General features: G+C 41.4%; 2 protein-coding genes across 4 annotated transcripts in view; one reads left to right on the top strand and one right to left on the bottom strand.

Annotated features, from left to right (window-relative positions):
* LOC108893161 (pyruvate carboxylase, mitochondrial) overlaps nucleotides 1–15,412 on the bottom strand; it is a 261,450-nt gene that overhangs the window by 88,150 nt on the left and 157,888 nt on the right. The gene's annotated exons all lie outside the window — the stretch shown is intronic.
* The window catches only part of LOC108893179 (leucine-rich repeat and fibronectin type-III domain-containing protein 4), a 39,262-nt gene that overhangs the window by 12,567 nt on the left and 11,283 nt on the right, over nucleotides 1–15,412 (top strand). The window contains exons 2-6 of one of the 2 annotated variants that reach the window (XM_018691041.2): nucleotides 5,071–5,682; nucleotides 5,804–5,966; nucleotides 8,031–8,201; nucleotides 9,234–9,395; nucleotides 10,046–10,780. In XM_018691041.2, the coding sequence (XP_018546557.1) occupies nucleotides 5,097–5,682; nucleotides 5,804–5,966; nucleotides 8,031–8,201; nucleotides 9,234–9,395; nucleotides 10,046–10,780 (1,817 nt within the window). In that variant the 5' untranslated portion in view covers nucleotides 5,071–5,096. Of the gene's footprint in view, nucleotides 1–4,451; nucleotides 5,683–5,803; nucleotides 5,967–8,030; nucleotides 8,202–9,233; nucleotides 9,396–10,045; nucleotides 10,781–15,412 lie in introns of those variants that run through there. The other variant, XM_051076201.1, reaches the window with a different exon arrangement.

Raw genomic sequence — 15,412 nt, 5'->3', positions numbered from 1 at the left:
TCAAAACACAAACATCTAGCCAAATCAAATGATCATATTCTTTCATGTGATGTGTTTTCCACACACACAAACACACAGAATATTCTTAAAGTTTTACCTCCCTCTTTGTCTGATCTCTTCGGTTATCCTTCTGTTCTCTCCTCCTCTGTGATTTGTCTCTCTATTATCTATCTTTCATTGACTGACTCCCTTTATTCTTTCCTTTCCAAAAAATGTCAAGCAGGCTTTATACCAAGGGGCTTACCACCTTATTGCTGTAATGTGATGCCTGCTGTTTTGTGTGTGTGTGTGTGTGTGTGTGTGTGTGTATGAATGATCAAGAGAGAGCAAGAGCAAACTTGTAAGAGCAAGTGAAGGCTTCCTAAGTGCAGAAAAATGTCACATTAATTCAAACACAAGAACCAACACACACACACTTGACAAGCCATGGAGGCTAGCATCTACATCTATATACATTAAGGGTAGATACTGGCAAATGTGTGTGACTGCACACTCACATATATTCAGATACTCATACTGTACTGCACCTCTATGCTGCATCAGTACAATGTGTAAGATAAGACTTTATTGATCCCCAGGGATGAAATTCTACTGTTGCAGAAACACAAGAAACAGCCAGAGACAGGTTAAGATGATAGAAGTAAGATAAAATATTAATTTAAAAGATGTATAAAATACAGTAGAGCAGTGTTAATACCATAATGGACAAAAGCAGTTTTTGACCAGTAGCATAATTCAATAAATGCCTGAAAAATGAAAAAGAAACTTCTGATTTACTGTACTACAGAAGCAGCACCATGTTATGTTATAGACAGAATAAAGCTAATCTGACTATCTGATTAGAAATGTAGAAACTAGTAACTGACTAAAACTATTAGTGGATTAACTGAATAAGTGAAGTAATTTATTAAGCATACCAAACATTTGCTGGTTGCAGGTTCACAAATGAGAGGATTTGCTGCTTTTTTTGTTGTTTATCATGCAAAACTGACTACTGTTGGGTTTGGCAATGTTGGTCGTACAAAACAAGCAATTTGAAGACGTGACCTTGCAATGTGGATGGTCAATACTTTGTATTTGATGACATTTTATAAACTAAAACATTTATGGCAATATGCATAATAACAGCCCTAACAGAAACCATTTCATACTACTAAATAGGATATAAAACATAATATAATGCTTTAAACTGTATCACTGCTGCTGCCTATATTGTGAAAAACCTCTCCATTCATCTGTTCATGCATATATTTTTGGTGGAGATGCCTGAAATTGAAAATAGTGACACTGATGATTTCATGAGTGGAATAAAAGTTGGCATGTTGAAAAAAATAAAACGCAGACTTCGAAAATACATCTTGATGTTGTTGTACATGCTTCAAGTCCTGCTGCTACTGACTGTTACATTGCTTCCTCTGTTAGAGGTTTAAAGGGGTTGAGGTACACCACACCACAGGGTACAAGGGACAAATTAATTATATAAATAAATACACAAATACCATTTTAGGTTGGGAGCAGCTATGAGTATCAACAAGACCTGCAATCACAGGCTTGGATGTTTTTTCATAAAAAGATAGTTGAAACACACAATGATTAACATTTTATTTGGCCGAAATTCAACTACATTTTCTTGGAAATTATTGCCATATTTAAACAGCAGGCAAATACAAACCTTGTCACAACAAACCCTGCCATACAAAGTAACCCTCCAACACAGAAGAAGGGTACAGATAAAGACATAGAGAGCAAAAGAGAGAGCAAGAGGAGGAGTGTAAATGAATGGGACAGGGTGTTATCCAGCTCCATGGGTCAGATCGATCAGCAAGTGGACAGATCAGTTACAACCAACTTGTGTGTGTGTGTGTGTGTGAGTGTGTCTGTGTGTGTGTCAGAAAGCTTCAATAGTGCACTGCTCTAGTTGCAAATGAGATCTGCTCCCTAACAGAGGAAGAGCATGAAATAAAGAGGAGAGGGAGATGCAGAAGTGAAAGAAGAAACACTTCAGGGAGGTAGAAAATGATAGAGGGACTACTGAGGAAGAGGTAAGGGAGAAAAATTAAGGTATGGGAAAATCAAGAGATTAAACAGATGGGGAGGAATGATGGGTGAGAAAGTTAGATAAATGGAAGAGCAAGGAGGGAGCGTGTCAGGCAGAGCACAGCAGAGGATAGAACAAAATCGTGTGTGTGGCACGTAGGATCTGAGGGTGTGTGCGCGCATATGTGTGTATAGTTTGTGACTGAACGTAGGAGCAGAAAAGGTAAGGAGATATGGAGGGCAGCAGAGTCAGCAAGCGATGGAGAGACAAGACAAAAAGACAAAGGCAGAGGAGGCAGAGGAGGGAAAAAAGAGGAGAGAAGATGGTGAGGTAGAGCTGTGACTGATAACACTGTCGTACTCAGGTTGCCTCAAGGGCAGACAAGACAGAAAGAAAGAAAGAGAGGGAATGAGACATAAAGAAGGAAAATGTGGAAATTTACAGAGCAGCCAGAAGGGGAAAGGGTTACAAGATGGAAGGTGAGCAATGATGGAGAGAAAGGATAAAGAAAGACAGAAAACACAGGGAGCAGAACTGCAGCGAGAGATTGTAGAGGATGGATGGCAAGGAAACAAAGAACAATCCTGAGTAATAGAGTCAGAGGAAGAAGAGGAGAGGTAGGTAGGAGCAGCGCAGTGGGGGGAGAGCGAAGGTATAGGAAGGCAAGATGCAAGGTGAAGGATGTGAAGGCTTTCACAAGGAGAAAGGAGGTGAAAATTAAAGACAGGGTGAGAGAATCGGAGATGGACCAGGAGAGTAAGTTATTATGAGAGTGAGAAAGCAGTGACAAAGAGAAAGACAGGAACAGAGTAAAGGAGCAGAAAATATTAAAAAGTATGGAGCAAGGCAAAGAAAAAGGTCAAATGAAGGAGCGGAGCGCAACAGGAGAGTGCGTGAGTGTATTGACATTCAGCGTGCCGCGGGGAAAGTAAGCTGTCTGAGCAGCAAGCATTAGCAAAGTATGGGGGTAAGCTGGTAGAGCCAGGACTGAAGTACCCTGCTCGCTCTACAACAACACCTGACGTTAGGACTTTTCAGGGACCTGGAGTAGACATATTTTAAAGCGGCATTTCATTTTTGCTGGAGCATTTCCACATTTTAGTATGCACGCCTCCACAGGCGCTCAGGAACAGTCGACTTCCAACATCGACTGCCCTGGGGACTGGCTGTCACTGCAAGCATTCGTGACTTTGCTGCCCTCCCCCCATTTCCTCCCCACCCTCGCCTGCTGCAAGCAATTTTTTTTTCTTCATTTTTTGAATCTGATGCCACCAGGCATAAGGAAATAACTATCTGCGGTACCACTGCTAAGCTGGATTGTGTGTTATATTCTTAGATTTGGTTTGAAAAAGATACTGAGTTCCTGGTAGTCATTACAGCTAGAGCCACAAAAGTATTAAATGTTAAAAAACAGTGTTTTTTAACATTTAAGTCATTGTAGCTTATTGAAGCTCCTATGGATGTGCACAAACCTACAAACCTCTGCTCATCCTATTAAATCAAACTGCATTTCTCTCCTTAACTAACAGCCTATTGGTTTAATGTTCCACCCAAACATCCTGTTTCAAAAGGAAATGCTTGACACTAAGGAAGTAATGATGCCATTCACTGGAGCCTAAAGTAACTAAAACTAATCTATTCCCATCATCTAAGAGGTATACTGCTTATTTCCTTCTCTTTGCTTTATCAGTGAGAACAGCAGGAGCCTGAGATACAATGTATCATCATTTCAAACACTAGTTTTCTTTATCTTTTCGATGTAGAATGAAGGGTTCAAAAAGGGGACACTGTATTCTGGTCCAATATCAAGCTCATGTTTTGGAAGTAGACCAAAGCAAATCATGTAGTAAAGAGGAGTAAGCAAAATGGTACCAGAAATCCCTGTGCTTTGATATTGACACTGCTTTAATATCTGAACAAGATGGTAAACCCTCTTCCAGTTTCACACAGAAAGAGTAAAGCTAGCACCTAATGGAAAATATTGAGCCAGCAATTTGCGTCAACTTGTAAAGTCAGCATGATATATGGTTATGTCTGGTCATTACTCAAAGTATTAGGTTGCATACATTATGTATCACTTTATGATCACCATGCTCAAGCCAATACTCCACTATACAAGTATTGCTCTACATAAAAATACACCTGTCTTTCTCCACGGATGTTTCTCTTTCTCTGTCAGTCTCTGACTCACTGTCTCATCCTGTTTCCTCTCTCTAGTCACTGCGACTGCGACTGTTATCACCATCCTTGTCACTCTCTCTGTATCTAGGTTACAGTTGCTATGACAACTATTATGCATGCCAATCAGAGGCAGTGACTCATCTCTATACCTGATCGTCACCATAGCTGTATTTAGGAATGTATGTGTCACAAAGCATGTGTTGCTGGGAGCTTTTCTGCATGTCTGAAATTACAGTGGAACCCTTCTATGTGTTGTAGTCCACTGAGCCTACTGAGACCTACATTGCTTCACTTGAGTCTTGCTGTGGAATCAAGGCTGATAGGCCAGTGACCCAATTTGATTCCCTGACCCACAGTCTTAAGAAAGGGTCCTATGATATAACACTTGTCTAATCCGCTCCTACAGGTTTCTAGGTAACTGTTACTATGGGGACTGGCTGTGTTCAGTCTTTTGGGATGCTGTTGCTAGGCAATGAGCTGTGGTGGTGAAGAGGTATGCAGGGCTGTGAGTGCACTTACAATTGTATGTATGTAAGAGCTACAGCAAGACAGTATGTGCTGCAGGGGCGTCAACCATTTCTCACTATGGATTTTTAAGCTATGAAGCACCAAGTGGGCATCAGTGCAGAGTGGTACTCATTTAAGAAAAGGCCTTGGCCTGTTCAAGTATGCATGCGTGCAGAACAGGCTCTCGTTCCAGCTCTGTCTAGTCAGAGTAGGTGGAAGACAGGAAACCAGACACAAAAACACACTTCAGACATCTCTTATAAAACAATGTCTGACCAGGGAATGAGTTTAAAAACTCATGTTTTTTTTCTCCCCCTTTTCCCTCTTTGTCTCTCTCTCTCCAGGTCTGTGGATAGCCAGGCGTTCTACCATGCCTGTCCCCCCACCCCTCAATCCCTGCAGACAAAAACACCTGCCCCACACACACCTCCAACCCGAACAAAGGGCAGAACATTCCACCTTTCCCTCCCTTTTCCCTCCATCCATCTTCTCTCTTTCTTTTCTTCCCCCTCTCCTTGTCTCATCTTTGCCCTCCTCATCACATCTTGTCCACTGCGCCTGCCCCAGGGCTACAAAGAGAACCCTTCCAGACTCTGTCCCTTTCCCAGCATTTCACTGGCTGACTCTGGTCACATGCTGTCTGCTGCCATCTCTGATTGGAGCAGGGGAGACGTGGGGCGTGGTCTCGGCCTGCCCCTTCCACTGTGTGTGTCGAAACCTTTCAGAGTCACTCAGCACACTCTGTGCCGACAAAGGCCTCCTGTTCGTCCCCCCACATGTTGACCGGCGCACTGTCGAGCTGCGACTGGCTGACAACTTCATCACAGAGGTGGGCGGGAATGACTTTGTCAACATGACCGGCTTAGTTGATTTGACTCTGTCAAGGAATACAATCCACCTGATTCGACCAATGGCCTTTGCTGATCTGGAGAGTCTACGCTCACTGCATCTAGATGGTGAGCTAGAACAGTAATTACATTCTGGGATAATTTCCTAAACTACTTGATATAATTATTCAAACTGGTACAATTTCAAATTGAAGATACTTAATAATTTCATTGATATTTATACATCTAGGTAATCGCTTGACTATACTGGGACCCAGGGACCTGGCAGGTTTGGTCAATCTGCAACATTTGATCATCAACAACAACCAGCTAGTTAAAGTGTCTGCCCAGGCCTTTGATGACTTCTTGCTTACGTTGGAGGACCTTGATCTGTCCTACAATAACCTCAGAAGGTAAGCTCTTGTCTGTGTTGTGATCAGCCACACCCTCTCAATCTGATCAGTTCTGCTTTGTTAAGTAGAAATACACTGTAATACTCTAGAGTTTCCTGTGTTCAGGTCCTCGTCTCAACTGTATGCTGCAGACAAACAGCTCAGCTCCCAAAACTTCACAGCACAGTGAAAACGCCTTATATGATCTCACAAGCGTCAGCAAACACAATGAAGAGAAACTAGCTCAAACTGCTGAGGCTAGGAGGAGGAGGCCTAAAAGCTCAGGAAATTGAAAGTGAATCAATTTTGATGAGGTCCTAATTTTCTTTGACTTCGATTTTGTTAAGATTTGATGAGGGCCCACCTAAGCTTACTCCACTGTGTCTAAGTTTATATTACTGAAGCTATTCTGCATTGTTCATATTTTAGCGCACTGTACAGTATTCTACTCACCTCTATCTAAGACGGTGGAGACAGCATCACTATCTGTTCCACTGGACAAAGCAATAAGTCAGAATAGCTATGATATTCTGTATCAATCCCCTATTCTCCTCTTCATAGTGTCCCACTGCGTTGATGAATTCAGCAGCTTTTGGCTGTCAGTTCTGATTAAGATGTTTCATTTGTCTCCTCTACAGGAGCTCTCTGGCCTCTCTCCAACCTCTACCAAGCCATAAGAAAAGTGTAAAGAGTTCTAATGATGCACATATTAACAACTGCTGTTTGCCCTTTGTTGTGCTTTACTCAATGGATTCTGCAGACACAGTCAAAGTGAGCCTGCATCACAGATTCACTCTTATCATGGATAAAAATGCTCAAAACTGTAAACAGATAACGGCATGTGAGAACTCTTTTGAGGCACAGTAGGAGCAGGTGAGCCAGCCCACTTGTAATTGTGAAGAAAACTAAGAGGCACCTGCTGGCATCTCCTGCAGCTTAAATTCATTCAAATACTGGTTCTAGCAGTTTTAAAGAGAAACTCTTGAACCTGAACTGATCTCACGTGGTTAACTTTCTGGGACACTGGAGTTGAGCAACTGAGCAAGGATGGGAACTGCCAACTAGAGTCTTTATGTATTAAAAAAATAAATCAAAAAGAAGCTATGACCTGATTTTAGGAAAACTTTCCCCTTCTGCTCTGCTTGAGTCTGACTCATGTTATGTATTCCAAGCGCTACTTTAAGATGAATTTAACAATGGGATGAAAATTATTGTGGACAGTAATTTAGAGCGTATCAAAGAGGCCGTGCTAGAATATTCTGCTTCATTCATCTGTCTCTCTCTCTAATCTAAATCAAAAACAGAATTTAATAAATCATTATGCCTAGTATATCTTTCCCCTCACATGCTTAATTGTCTAGAGACATTCTATATAGAAAGATGGAGACCATCTGCTGTTTGCTGTAGCTGTCAATAGTTTTCACTGGCTTTTTCACTTCTCTTGTAAGCAATTAAAGTAACTTTTTTGTTCATTTCATTTCACTGAATGAGCTTTGAAATCAACTTACTAATGTTTGATATTGAGTAGCAGCAATTACTTTTTGTTCTTTACTGAGAGTGCTACACTGTTTTTCAGATGATGCAAAGAACATGTAAGCACTGCCTTACATACATTGTTTGTCAGAAAAAGGCACACAATTTAGTGAACTGAATAAATACAGAAGATGAAATCAACAGTGTAGGTATGAGTCCATAAATAAGTGCATTATTTCACATATTCTATTTTCCTAGTTCTCCCTAGTCATTTTTGACACACTAATTTGCCCAAAACAGTTCTTAAATGAATGTCTCCACAAAAGGAATACTAGATTACTAACTACTACATGCTCATACAAACAGAGTGAACTTTGACTGGTCACTCACACATACTTAAATCAGGTTAATTTCTTATACAGTGGAAATGTACCCATAAAAGACAGTAACCATCTGAGCAATAAATCTGTCTTCACAACTGCCATTATCATCAAGAGACATTCTCTAATTTCTCTTCACCCAAATAAGAATAACAGACCAATCTTGCCACAAAGTATATTAATTCCATGAATCTCACACTGAGGTAACTATTCCACTATTTTATTGCTACAGGGTACCATGGGAGTCCATTCAGAACATGGCCAGTCTGCACACTTTGAACTTGGATCATAACCTGATAGACCACATAGCGGAAGGAGTCTTTGGAGAACTGTATAAGCTGGCAAGACTGGATATGACCTCCAACAGGCTCCGAACCCTACCTCCTGATCCCCTCTTTGCAAGGTAGCTCTTAAGTTTCGTCTTTTATGTTTAACTAAAAGTGGCTTAGTGGAAATATTCCGTAGTATGACATTACCACAGAGCCACTAAAGTGGTTTTTAACAAGGGCGCTCTGGCACAGAAACATAACAAGACAGCTTTGGTGTACAGACTGTAACATTTTTAGTCACTCCATTCACTATTTATTTGCTATCTAATTATCCATATGTACAGTATGTATGCAACACTATAAATCATCCCAAGGATATCACGTCCTACGTTCTCATTTTATTTCCAAATGATCCAGAAATAGTGCCTCTGTGGCTACAGGCCCATCAGACCTCTCCCATGTCAAAGTCATATGTTTTGTCTGAGTCTAGGTATGACACTGACTCCGTGAACTAGCGTAGTCTCGTCTAGTGCTGTATGACAGACCAGTGAGAGCCATGTTTTTTTGCTGGCCTGCAGTCAAAAACAAGTTAATGCTGAAGGTCAAGCTATCACTTCAGCTACAATTTCAATTTCATTTTCAACTTATTTTTGCACCTCTCAAATTTTAAGTCAAAATTGGACTGCTTCCATGAACACTGTGTTAAGTCTGCTGTTCTTTAGACTACTTCCTCTTTCAATCTTGTTTTGTATGTAACAGTTCATTCTGTATGTGCTGCAGAGAGCTTTACAAAATACTGCCATTTAAATTTACCCACCTGTGCTTTTTATCTCTGTATATAGCCATGGGAGAGTATATACAGCAGCCTTCAACTGCCTCTTTTTTAATAGGTCCATTTTGCCTGAATGTTTATTTTTACAGTACCACCTGTTCCCATTCTCTTCCTATCATTTGATACTCCCCTAGAAGCCGGCTGTTTTCTAAAAAGACCTAAGTTTGACAGAATACATTATATGCATAAATACATACTTACTTAAAAATATGTGTTTAAGTATTTTTAAGTATATCCCACAGATTCATCCATTCCTGTTTTGTACATTTTTCTTCTGTCAGAACAATGTGCCTTGTTTTAAGTGAGCTGATTCCTTTTCTATTGCTATCTACAGGTCCCAGACAGGTGCAATAAGTCCCACCCCATACAATGCTGTCATAAGTCTAAATTTTGGGGGTAACCCGCTACACTGCAACTGCGAACTGCTATGGTTACGGCGGCTTATCCGTGGAGACGACATGGAGACATGTGCCACACCTGCTCACCTGGCTGGAAGGTAAATGTCAAATGTCCAACCTGCTAAGTTTTGGAATCAACTGTTCATCCTAATTCTTTTAATCAGTGAAGCCTTTTGCAGTGTCAGGGCAAACAAATGAATACTTTGAATTGTTGAATGCTAGGGCACATTGAAAATCATTCATTAGTGTTTCCCAGCTTTCTCTTCAGGCCAATCTGTCCATGTTTTGGCTCCAGCCCAGTTTTAGCACATATCCAATTAGGGCCTCACATTTTATGACACCTTAAGTAGATCATCATGTGTTTAAAAATAGAACTGGAGCAAAAACTCACAGGACAGGTAAGCCACAAGGACTGAATTTTTAAACAGCTGTGTGATATATCTGTAGTAAGTATTTTGATACCTCAGACTCTCAGATTCTCCTCCCTGTATCTCTCTCTCAGAATTTTTCCAGTCTAACCCTGCAGTGAAAACAAAGGAATATGAGCATCTGTTGTTGTCACCTGTCATCACTGTGACCATTAATAACTCCTTGCCTAGTCTTGTTTTCTGCAGAGTAGTGGGAAATTGTTCAGACTATTGTGTGTTACTGAACCTTACCCTTAAATTGACTGACAAGAGCACATAGATCTTTAGGTTAATGCAATACCCCCCTCGGCTTCATCCCTCTTCCCTCCTTTGTCTCTCAGATATTTCTGGTCAATTCCTGAGGAGGAGTTTACTTGTGAACCACCTCTCATCACCCGTCACACTCACAAGCTGTGGGTTTTGGAGGGCCAACGAGCAACGCTAAAGTGCCGAGCCATTGGTGACCCTGAGCCAGTAGTCCACTGGGTTTCACCAGATGATCGTATCATTGCAAACTCATCCCGGACCAGCTCCTTCAGCAATGGGACCTTGGACATCTTAGTAACAGTTGCCCGGGATGATGGGGCATACACATGTATTGCAATAAATGCAGCAGGTGAAGCGACTGCTACGGTGGACCTGAAAATAATCCCGCTGCCTCATCGGGGAGGGGCAGGTGGAAACACAGGGAATAACAACGTGAACACCAAGAACAACAGGAACGTGACCAATGGGATTTTACGGACCGATCCAGGCTCCTCGGATATCAGCACAGGGAAAAACGGAGGGATTAACAATGGTGTAGGACGTGGAGGAGAGGTGGAGGATGGGAGAAGAGGTGGAGGGGATGATGAAGAAGATGACAGTGGCAGGGCCTCTGAGGGAGAGAAAGCTGATGGAGGGAGCATGGAGGATGACGAAGGGGACGAAGAGGAAGGGAGGATGGTTGGAGTACAAGGAGTTACGTCAACCTCGGCTCAGGTCCGATGGGATTTGGGGCGTTTGTCTGCAGCTTACGTTGTCTGGATGTATCAGATACAGTACAACTGCACCGCAGACGAGACCCTCATCTACAGGTCAGTTTAACCTTTGCTATATAAAACACCTTACTCACTGTAAAACAATGGTAGCCATTCTACATTTGAAATGTTACTTTTATAGTTGTGTAGATACTTGCCAACATGAATCAGTTATTGTCTTGCTATTGTCCTCTCTATATGCAACCACAAGTCATTTTTTGTCAGTTTATCCCTCCCTGTTTTCATGCAAAAACGCTTAAATATTTATCCATTACAGCATGACACTTCAGTAGTGCAACTGTTCACCTTGTACATGGATGAGTGGGTAGCTCAAGGGAAGGATGACTGGGGAGACAGATGAAGGGATAGAGGGCGAAGGTGGTTAATAATTTATCTCCATCACTGTATGACACAAAAACCCAACAGGTGAACAGTCAGTGCATATGGATGAAAGTAGAATGGGAAGACAAGTGGATGAACATTGAGGGACTAAAAGGGGAGTTTGAGGGAGATTTGTGACAGTGTATTTTGTAACATCTCGAGGCAAGTATAACGTGTCTGACTCTGTACACTATATATATCTGTAGCAACATTTAGTGACATACAGTAGCATGTGCCAGTATTAATGGGCAAGTTTGATAAAGTAACACAGGATCTTGATGCGACATGTCGTTTTTTATTTGAAGTAACACTTAAATCTTCACTGAGTCGTGTCATTTTCCATTTAAAATGAGATCTCCTCACACTTCAGTGTCCAATGTTTACTCACTCACTTTGCTCTCAGAGGCAGAAAAATAATCAAACATTTATAAAGACCAGATTTGAGGTTAAAGGGTGCAACATTCTTTTTGTTGCCACGAATTATTGAAGAGACCACCGCCACACCTTGCCTTATAAGTTTAGGCGACATTTTTGGAAAAACATGAGGTGAAAAATTTATCTGCATACCTAAGAAAGCCTTTGTGAAGCTGCCAGTCTTTGCTCACTGTTTCTATGTGTCACTGTAAGCCAATTTGAATACTGGAGTTGTGGGTCTAGCAAAAGGAGAGAAGTTCTACTACTGCAGAGCCAAAAAGATTAGAAGGATGAACAAATCAAAGCGTTTTTGTAAAACAAACCTTTTCCTTTCTACATGAAAAATGATAGTTTCACACTTTCGTTGCTCACATCATCAATCTGTGATACCCTAACAGGAAAGGGCAAAGATAGGAAGTCTGACTGAAGAGGACAAAAAGGGAGGAAATGAGGCAAACATGCAACAATAAGATGGAGAGACACAGGATAGGCATCTAGTCTGACAACATGTCTCAGATTTAAGCTACCTGGTGTGCTAACATATATAATACTACTACACTGCTCATGAATTATGTCTGCATGTAATCAGAGTTTACTGCCTCTATATTTACAACCATAGACTGATGAAACATTTATGTGTATGGTTGTCACTACAGTATAACACTGGGTGAAACAGTGGGAGAGAGATGGAATAAGACAAGGAGAGACAAGGTTGTGCAGAGACTGCCATCATGGCATTATTTGTGTGTTTGTTTTTGATTTCATTCTGCAATAATGCAGGATTGAATGTGGTTTCCCTATGGTGTTATAAAGATGGTACTAAGCTATAAGTGGTATTGAGAAGGGGTGAAGGGAGCTAACCATATGACAGGAGGAAAGCAGGGGAGACAGACAGATGGAAAGAAGATTGCAAATGTGAAAAACTGTATAGGTATAATCACAAGGATTAAGGGAGCGTAAGGAAAATGGCAGCTAAGGGTGAACGGAAAAAATATTCATGGATAATATTCATGGATGGGGAGGAGAAGCTAATAATTTTGAGTGATGGACAGAGCCAGAGGTGAAGAACGGGTGAATTTTAAGATAAGAATGAGGCCTCTGAGATTTCAGGAGGTGGGGGAAAGGGATTGAGGGAGAAGGGGAAGACAGGAGATAGCTTCTACCCATATCACCATGGGAGAGATTGAGATGAAAGAAGGATGGGTGAAAGGAGAGAGGCTGACAGACAGTGAGGGGGAGAAGAGAGAGGGGTGGGCCCAAATGGCCCTCGAGGAAAAAGCAAGGAAGCGAGGGTGGGGAGGTATTTAAATCCATCATTGGGATAGAGTAAGAGAAAAAATGTGTGTACACAACAGAAATGCACCTGGGTATGGAGGAACGTGGTAGAGTGGTTGTTGGGAGGTCCAATGTAATGAAAGAGAAAGAAGGAGGAGAGAATGCAGCCCTAAGAAATGTGGAATAACAGAGAGATGGGGAAGTAGTCTTTTAAAAAAATAAACAAAAAGGAATAATGTCACAAAGGAGCAGAAAGAAGCGGAACTGGAGTAATAGCAGTGTGATGAAAGCCCTGCAGCGTAGTGATCCACTGCTAAAGAAAGAGTTGGGTGGATCAAAGGATGGATGAGAGGAGGCGAAGAGGTGTCCCACTGAAATGCCACACCAAAACAGAAGAGGGCAGATTTTGTACAGTCCCATGATACATTTGCAGCAATTACACAAGGAGAACTAAAGAAATTATTGAATTTAATGAACTGAATGAGATTTAAGCCCCCTTGCTGATAACCTGCATTACTTCCTCTAAAGAAAATATTTTAATAATTGGGGAGCTGACTTGGAAAAGTGGTGATGGTCTCCAGAAACCAAAGCTTATAACATTAAATTCATCTACAAATTTAGAGAGACAAATAACAGGGATGCCTCAGCTACAACTTCAGTGTTGAAATAACCCTTTGATAAATCTGCAGCAAAAAACAGATACTGACATTGACAAAGGCAGTATTTGTTGCAGAGCTGTATGTATTGGAATTCCTTAAACTGTGCAGCTGTTTCTAACATTACTTGAAATCCCAGTTGCCCTGGCTGAATTTAGCTCTTAAAAACAAAAGGGTGACACAGGTAAAATGCCCTTATCCAATGGAGCAAACTTAAAGGAGATAATGAAATGGCAGCATCAGTAGGGGTGAAGACTTAGCTGTGCAGCCTGAGACAAGAAAATGCTGCTAGACACAAAGAGACTCTCACAGAAACAAAATAACAGAAAGATAAGCAAAAAAGAGCCAAGGCAAGCAGTGTCACAGGAGAGAAGCTGAAATCCAGCAAAGAGGGAGTAAGTGATCTGAAGTTTGACTAAACTCTAAACAAATAACACTGCCATCAAGATAGAGAGTGGGAAAACTGTCTCAGAGGAGAGACAAAGATGTAGTGGCTATCTTAAAGGTGAAATTGAGATACAAACTCTCAACTGAATTGGAAAAGAGAGGAGGAAGCTTCAAAGAGGAGACAAGAAGTCTCAGAGCTTTGGGGGAGAAAGCAGGGAAATCAGTCTAGGAGGACAGATAAAGAGGAAATGGAAGGGGGCAGCATTTGAAAGGAAGCATACCACAATGCAGTGAGGGATTTCCAGTATAGATTTCTATCATGTTATCAGCGTGCCAGTGCCAACCGCAATATCACACCAGCTAGCATGGCTGAGAAAAGAGAGTCAGCCAAAGGGAGTCTGGCTTATGAATTCAAAAGGAGAGAATAGAGGAGTGAGATTTTATGCTGTCAGGGATTTGTGTTCATATTTTGTTGTTGTTGTTGTTGCTGCTGCTGTATGTGTGTTTTGGCAGGTGGAGTAAACATACTAGCCCAGCTGAACTGAGCTGAGGGGGGAGGGAGGAAGACAGAAAGAGAGGAAAACAGAGAGGTTTTCAGAATGGAAGACAAGGAAAGACAAGAGAGAAAACAAAGCAAGAATCTAGGCTCCAACAATTGACAAAAAAGTAAGAGTGGTATATAGCATTTACACAGATAACAGAACAGCAGAGTACATTGTGTGGCTGCCAGATTTAATCATCTTTAAAGGTCAGTTGCATGCTAGACAACACCAGCTTCCATTTTAGCATGGCTTGTCTAATTCTGATGGCGTTTGTGACAGTGCCAGGTGGGATGTCGTCCATGTGGCATCCGCTGGGCACTGCTCACCTTGTCACCCTTAGCTCCCCTGACAACGTCAACTGAGCTTCCTTTCTAGGGCTTTGCCACAATGTTACAGTGCCGCATTTAATTTTAACCAAAGAAAATGTCCTTGATTATTCAAAGTGAGATGGTGTTTGCATATTTTGAGAAGCCCAGAAATAAAATAACCAAGGATTTCCTGATGTTTCCGGATGAATGTGGGAAATTAATAGACTGGCATGTCTTTCTTGCCCACACATGAGTACAGCCTACCTGAAGGACAACGAGCAGGAGAAAAAATGTCCCTCCATGTTAATGAAGCAGCATTTGTAAAGCAACCTCTGCGGTTAGAAAATTCATCATGTCTTTTCAAGAGTTGTACAACAATTTCGCCTTTTACGCAGCCACGCACGGAGGCATGCTGAGAGGTTGAAGGGGTTCTTTTTAAGGACCACAGAACATACATAGATGGACACAGAGCAAAAGCCCATCAGCCTTATAAAACATGCCTCTCTGTGAAGCTGGTAATGTTAAGTTTTTAGTCGTGGCTATGTCAGAAACATATAGAGGGTAAACAATGCCATAGAATTAAGACACAGAATTGAATTATCACCTCTCTGCCAGTCTCAAAAAAAATCATCTTCATTCATCTGACATGAAGTCAATAGCACATCAGAATCAGAATCATACCACCATTCAAAGCTTCACAACAATATTATTACTTGCATTACTTGA

This window comes from Lates calcarifer, linkage group LG15 (genome assembly GCF_001640805.2).
Source record: "Lates calcarifer isolate ASB-BC8 linkage group LG15, TLL_Latcal_v3, whole genome shotgun sequence".
NCBI classification, from domain to species: domain Eukaryota; kingdom Metazoa; phylum Chordata; class Actinopteri; family Centropomidae; genus Lates; species Lates calcarifer.
This window is presented reverse-complemented; position numbering and strand designations above follow the sequence as displayed.